Raw genomic sequence first — 7655 nt, forward strand, 5'->3', positions numbered from 1 at the left:
ATTAAATCTGGCTACAGAACCTTGTGACACACACGGTGTGTGTGTGTGTGTGTGTGTGTGTGTGTGTGTGTGTGTGTGTGTGTGACTTTGTGTGTAAATGCGAAAATTAGCATTGGCGTGCTGAGCTGTTGGTTGGCAGGTCACCATGAATTAAAGCTGAATCAAATCTTACGACTGAAAATGTTTGTATGACCAAGTCCTAACGTGCGACTTGTGAAACAGTGTGAAAAGGAGCCTCCCACACACTAGCGCTGATTCCTATTAACAATTAACACAATATTATGTAACATTATGAGAGCTTGTAGATCGGCTGTTTTCACGGCGCAAGATGCTTCCACATGAAGACATGACTGAAAACAGTTGTGGCTGTGTGTTTGCGTGTGTGTGTGTGTGTGTGTGTGTGTGTGTGTGTGTGTGTGTGTGTGTGTGTGTGGTGCGTGAGTGCGTGGGTTGATGTCAAAATTAGCATTGGCGTACTGAGCTGTGGGTGGGAAGGTCTCTCATTCCTAAGTACTGCAGTTCAGTTAAGCCTAGCTGATGACACAGAGGTTCCCTTGTTAATCTCAGCGGCCTCTAAAAAACATTCTTACCGAAGTAGTCGGCCCGGGGCTGGGCGTCCATCTCCTTCTCCAGACGGTCGGTGATGGCCTCCAGTTTGATCTCGGCGGCGGACGGCCCCTGCTCGGGCTGCTGCACGTGGAGGGTCTGGCAGGGCAGTTTGACGGGCCTGGAGGTGGCGGTGGGACCACCGGAGCCCTCGGGCTCAGCGCGGCACCCCTGACTGGAGGCGACGACCGCCTGGCCCCGAACCGGACCCTGGCCCTGGCCCTGACCCTGGCCGATGACGGGTTTAATGACATATCCGTGGGCCAAGGCTGTGGATGTGGCTGCTGGGACCTGGGGTTCAGAGGGCGTGGTGGTGGTGGTGGTGGGAAGGACAGGAGATGATGATGAGGGCACTGCTGCTGCTGCTGCTGTGTGAGCCAGGGAGACGGAGGTCTGTGGTGCCAGGCCGTTCTGGTTGGCGGAGGAGGAGGAGGGTCTGGACGCCGTGGAAGGTGGAGAGTACGTGGCTGAGGATGGTGTTGCTGCTGACACGGGCTGAGTGGAAGCAAGGTTATTATAGTTAAACTAAAACTTATGAAATAACAAAAACTGGAATTGGAAGAACATTTTAGTTAAAAACTAACTAAAATCAGTCTTTGTCATTCAATATTTCATACACAAGTTTTTTTTATTGCAAAAATAGCCGATCTACAAGCTATCCACGCGCATCACACGTTGTGAGCTTGTAGATTATCTATTTTAGCAATTTGTCTGAGCTTTGTTGAATGTGGCCCTGGACTACCCCGTATTATACAGTAACTATACTAACCTTGGTGGAAGGCTGGTGGTGGTGATGGTGGATGTCAGCGCCACCGGTGAAGGCACTCAGAGGAATGCTGGAGATGAGGTCGGCCTTCCCCGGCGCTGCCGGGCCAGACTCCCCCCCCCCTCCTCCTCCTCCTCCTCCTCCTCCTCCTCCTCCTCCTCCTCCTCCGCCCCAGACCCTGGCCAGGGAGCCGGCCACCGAGGAGGGAGGACTCATCCTCACCGGCGGGGTGACGGCCTGGCTCTGGCTGTGGCTGGAGCCGGTGGAGCTGAGGGAGGGAGATGGAGACAGCCTCTGGGGGGGCTGCTGCTGGTGATGGTGATATGAGGGGCTGCTGCTCCCAGACCTGGACCCAGGAGAAGACGGAGAGGCCTGGCTTCCTCTGGAAGGAGGGGCCCATGAAGCACCGGGCGGCGGGCTGAGACTAGGGTGACTGGCCTGTGCGCTGTGGGGCGCGTTTCCTCCTAGGGCTGGGGGGGGACTGGGAGTGGTCGGGGTGTGGTGGTGTTGTTGTTGCTGTTGGTGGTGGTAAGAATGTGGCTCAAAGCGCTCCTTATTATCGTAATTGTTTCCGTAGCCGTACGCCCGGCTGGCTGGCAGCTCCGTCTGGACGGCTGGGTGGTGTTTCTGGGCGTCGTAGGCCGCGTATTGGCTCCCAGCACCACCGCCCGCCACGGTGCCCGGTACCACGGCACCCGGTACCACGGTCCCGGGAACCGGGCCGGAGAGGATGGGGGGTTTTGCCGCCATCTCACCCGCCTGTCGGTAGCTGTTGATGGGCGGCCGGTCCTTAGTGTAATACCCGCTGCTGCTGCTGCTGTTGTTGTTGTTGTGGCCGCCGTTCATCCTCAACGCCAGGGTGTTCTTGGCCTGCTCTTCCTGCTGCTTCTGCATGTGGATCTTGGTCATCTTGGAGGCGAACACCTTGCGGGTCTCCTCGAAGTCCTGGTTGTTCCCGGCGTCTCGCCTCGTGCGGAACAAGCCGTCTCTGGACGCCTCGTACATGTTCAGGTCTTCTAGGAACTTACTGGCCTCCAGACCCAGATCCTCGTATTTATCCATCTTGGAGGAAGAAAAACATATATGTATATATATGCAGGATGCTCAATAATCACAGAGCAAAACATTGGTAACAAAAAATATTAAATTAAAATATAATTAAAAAGTTACACAACAACAGAGAATTGATTGATTGACAATATCCAGAAGCAGTGGTGGAAGAAGTATTCAGATATTTTAATTAAGTAAAAGTAGTAGCAATACCACAATATAAAAATGTTCTGTTACAAATAAAAGGCCTGTGTTCAAAATGTTACATCAAAATATACTTAAAGTACCAAAATTAAAAGCACTAAAATGTTTGAAAAAAAGCAGATCTACAAGCTCACAATGTGTTGCGTGTGAGCTTGTAGATCTGACATTTTCAAATACCCCATGTATAAAATAGGGCTGAAGTGGTTAATATAATTATTATTATGTCTTAAAATGTAATAATTCAAAAGTAGTAGTAATAGTACTAGTAATTAAAGGTATATTATTACTGTAGCTTTCCGGTACATATTCCTCGTTAGTATAGTGGTCAGTATCCCCGCCTGTCACGCGGGAGACCGGGGTTCAATTCCCCGACGGGGAGGACAATCTTTATTTTCGATGAATTGAGTACAAAGGAGCCCAACGGAAACAAGCCATAGGCTTTCTCGGGTTTAAACTCCTCTTAGCAGACCTTGTATTGAACTGTACTTTTTTTTGCAAACTGCTAATAAAGTATTCAATCAATCAATCAATCAATCAGTGGCGTAAAAGTATAATATTTACCTTTGAGATGTAGTGGAGTAGAAGTCAAAGTATTGAAAATTGGATTGTACTTAAGTACTACTGTACTTGAGTAAATGTAGCCTACTTTCATCCACTGGAAAACAGTATCCAGAAGTTATAGTAGTTCCCAGGCAGCAGTCAGTCCGTCACGGGGTTTTAATCCACGGGCCAAGTTGAAGTGCTGTTCTCCTGTCTGTCTGTCTGTGTCCAGACAACAACTTTCACGTCTTTTTAAACACTGGACAAAAGAACAGAAATAAAAGCTCCGTCCGTCCTCTCAGCTCTGCTCAGCAGGACAGGATACCGTGTGATCGCTTGATAAAAAGCAGCTACGGATCCACGATCCCCGAACTCTCACTGAACTGAACTAACTGATCTGATCCCTTTACTTTACTTTGTTTACAGATCCCACTTCTTCTTCTTTAATGGAGAACCTTCATTCAGAACTTCTCACAGTGTAACTTTCTCTATCTCTCTCTCTCTCTACGCGCAGTGAATGAGACTCACTCACTGTGTCATCCGTTCAACCCGCAGGTCTCACTGAAATAAATCCACTGGCGAGATGATCATTCACAGCTGAATAAATACAGATCCAAACTATGGAAGCCCGAGTGTGTGTGTGTGTGTGTGTGTGTGTGTGTGTGTGTGTGTGTGTGTGTGAGGGGGGGGGGGGTAGAGAGAGAGAGAGAGAGAGAGAGAGAGAGAGAGAGAGAGAGAGAGAGAGAGAGAGAGAGAGAGAGAGAGAGAGAGAGAGAGAGAGAGGAACCCAACGTGGCCAGTGGACCGTGCAATGCTGCTGTGTGTGTGAGAGTGCGTTTAAAGGCACAGCGCTCCAAATATGCACTGTAAAAATCCCAAGTGGTGGAAAGTAACAAGTACATTTACTTAATTACAATTTTGAGTTATTTTTTTTTACTTTACTTGAGGAGTAGCTATTTCCAATTTTCAGTACTTTTACTTCTACTCCACATAGCTCAGAGGCAAATATTATACTTTCACTCCAGTACAATTATTTGAACATTTTAGTAGTTACTTTGTAGATTTGGATTATTATGACAAAACATACATTTTACACATTTCGGCCATTTGAAAATAGCCGATCTACAAGCTCACAGTGCTGCTTGTAGATCTGCCATTTTCAAAAGATTTGTAGGCTAGCTACACATTTTATACATTTGAAAACTTGTGAAATGGGACATTCTTCTGCATAATGAGTACTTTCTACTTTTGGTAGGCCTAGGCTACTTTTAAGTAAATCAATTTTGTGTTCCGGACTTTTACTGATAAGCAAGATCTATGGGGCGGAATCTGCCAATGCTTTGTCAAAGCAAATGCGTGGATTCTAGTGAAAGATGCGCAAGACCATGAATCCATGCATTTGCATTGACAAAGCATTGGCAGATTCCGCCCCATAGGTCAAATAAAAGTGCGGCGTGACCGTGCCCTAACAGAGTATTTCTACAGTATTGATACTTAAGTACAAAATGTGAGTAGCCTACTTTTTCCACCACTGAAAAATCCTCAAGTCTCACAAGTTCCAAATCTGCAGAGTTCCAGCCCAGGCAGTCAGACCTGTATCAGAGTTCCAGATTCGTATCAGAGTTCCACTTCTAAATCTTAAGAGTTCCAAATCTGCAGCACACATGCAGGGACAGTCAACGACTTATAACTTAGTTTATAACAGTGATTCTCAACCTTTTGTCATAAAAAAACGTTATTGTCCATTTTCAAACTCAAGACATGACAAAAGGCAACACAACACAACACAAACAATGACAAAACAGTGATTATTTTCACTTTTTTGGGGGGGGGGGGGGGGGGGGGGTTAGATAGCTCTCTACATTGTGATAGTAATCAATGATTACTATCACAATATAGAGCTTTAACTTAACAGAAAACTTTTTTTGTTTGACCAAAAAATATCACTTACAGCAACTTTAATTTCAAGGACCCCAAGTTTGATAACATTTTATTGGGACCCCAATAATTCAATAGGAGTCAGTAGTCAGTAGGAGACACTGCCAGAGGCTGGTCATCACATTATTGGCTTAGGAATGCCATGGTTATTTATTAACCTAAAACAAGGTCAAGTCACACCAGGTAAAGTATACATGCTTCAACGATCAACGTGCCACTATAGTCTAGAGTCTAGACCACTGGTCTAATCATTAGACAAGTGGTTGTCAAACATTTTCATGTCAAGGACGCCCAAAATCACATTGTATTTGCCGCAGACCCCCATTTGATAACAGCGACCCCAAGAAGAGGAGATTTGTCAACATTTGTCAACATTATTCAAAAATAGCTGATCTACAATGGCTTGGGGACCCCATGACCCTAGTTTGAGAACCTCTGCATTAGACTACGTAAAAAGAAAAGAAACGTGTTAAACATGTCTTGTATGTTTGTTATCAGGAGAGATGGGTTGGAGGAGGGGAGGGGGCATATTTACACTAGCCCCCCCTCCCCCCCACCGGCACCCCCGTTCCGGGTGAGTGATGTCACACATTCCTGGCGCTCTCTCTCTCTCTCTCTCGATGTCCATGGAAAACAAACATGCTTTTTTGGAACCGGTGGTCCCCTCTTGAGACCCTCCTTTCCATTGTATGCTGATCCTGGTCGGAAAGTTAGGCTGGGAGGGAGGGGAGGGGGAGGGAGGTTATCTGTGCATAGTGCAGGAGGAGGTTAGGTTAAGTGAGGTGGGCTCTGCAAAAAGACAACCCCCCCCCCCCCCACCCAGCAAAGGCACAAGTGACAGATTCCCTTTTATTTGTATCCTTGATGGGGGTAAATGGTGCAATTAAGGTATTTAGCGCCTTTATTCAAAGTGCTTTACGATGTGCATTACAATCACCCAGTCACACCCATTGCATGTTAAACTGGGGGGTCTTGGAAATGCTGTACAGTATATCGTTGCTGTCAGGCAGAAACATCGTATCTCCATATTTCATTTTTTTTTATCAATTAATTTCCCTACTTCATCATACTAGAGTGTCACACAAAAGTCTGATATTAGCCGATCTACAAGCTCACAACGCACGTCGCATTGTGGCTATTTTCACTATTGTTACGCAATACGCATTAAAAGCAGGAAAGCATCCGTGTCATTTTAGATTTTAGCGTTGGCTATTCAAAAATAGCAGTTACTAAGCTCACAGCACGTCACTTCGTTGAAACAATTTGAATTACGAAAAAGATTGAGAACAACTGACTTAGAAAGCATTTGTAGAATCAGCCTCATGTCTTACTCTTAATGGGTTAAAAACACATTTTAAATAATAAAAAATGAACTGTTGTGGACAATGTTTTCATCCGAAAGCAACGATATCCACCAGTGTCAGTGGTGTGAGGTGGAAGCATCATGGAGCCAGTGTGTGAAGGCTCCAGGCTCCAGGCTGTGTGATGGGGTTGTATAATTGCAACCGACTGTTTATAAGGCACAACCATCTGTACATTGAGGAAGCTGCTGCCGCCACAACACAGCCCGTCCTCCCAGCGTGAGCCCAACCTTGTTTATGACTTTCTCACGCATAGACCCTATAACCCGCCATCATCATCATTATCAGACATACACTGTGCTGTACATATCCTCAGTGCTCATTTAACTCTGAGAACTGTACAAAATGCAACCGGTCCATTCGGTTACCATACATTTCGTCTACACCAAAACGTTTCGCCAAAGATAGCTGATCTACAAGCCCACAGAGCTTACATCTGCTATTTTGTTTTGGCTAATGTTATCCCCAGAGACGTCCCGGTCTCCCTAGTTCTTTAGTAAACAGAAAATAACATTTCTGGACGGGATACCAATTTAATCCAATCAGGAAAGGGAACTCATACAGAATACAGGATAAACATGTGAAACAAGAAGTGATAAGTAAAAAATAGCAGAATAAATTGGAACTGGAACACTATCAAATTGAGGCTGATATGATATTTCTCCTTATTGGATAAAAATGGTATCCCAACCAGAAAATGTATTTTCTGTTTAGTACGTAGTTCACTGAAGAGCTGAAGAGACAGGGAGACTCCTTTTAATAAACTAGGTTTAGTAATGATTATCGGACTAATAGTGCTTTAACATTTTTTTCCCTTACAAAAACACTGAGGATTTTATCCTGCAGTGCGTACACAGCCCTCACAGTTCAGACAGGGATGGTTGCAACAGTGGAAAACGTGAGGTCACTCTGGCTTTTACTGCTAATGCTAATGAGCACACAGGAACACATGCCGACGCTCATTTTCTGTTGGCTAAGTGTGCTGTTAACACCTCATTAAATACCAGAGTAAACATGTTAGCAGAGTAACATGTAATGACATAGGAGAGGATACACACTTTTATTTCCCAAGTATTCAAACTCGTTTGAGCTACCGTACACAGTACACACAATATGGAAGTGGTTGTCTGGATGAGTTGAGTTATGGTTATTAAATTTGGTATGGGCAACACAGGGGCGTTAGATTTGTC

The 7655-nt window shown here is 45.6% G+C and overlaps 1 protein-coding gene across 3 annotated transcripts in view; it reads right to left on the reverse strand.

The window, feature by feature from the left end:
* Positions 1-3801, reverse strand: part of limd1a (LIM domains containing 1a) — a 51708-nt gene extending 47907 nt beyond the window's left edge. For 2 of the 3 annotated variants that reach the window (XM_084053780.1, XM_084053778.1), the window contains exons 1-3: positions 3273-3801; positions 1376-2434; positions 591-1101 (exon numbers count right to left, since the gene is read on the reverse strand). In XM_084053780.1, coding sequence (XP_083909906.1) covers positions 591-1101; positions 1376-2434; positions 3273-3278 — 1576 coding nt within the window. In that variant the 5' untranslated portion in view covers positions 3279-3801. Of the gene's footprint in view, positions 1-590; positions 1102-1375; positions 2435-3187 lie in introns of all 3 variants that reach the window. The other variant, XM_084053779.1, reaches the window with a different exon arrangement.
* Positions 3802-7655: the final 3854 nt, after the last annotated feature.

The sequence above is a fragment of the Gymnoscopelus microlampas genome (assembly GCF_963454915.1).
Source record: "Gymnoscopelus microlampas genome assembly, chromosome: 3".
NCBI classification, from domain to species: Eukaryota; Metazoa; Chordata; class Actinopteri; order Myctophiformes; family Myctophidae; genus Gymnoscopelus; species Gymnoscopelus microlampas.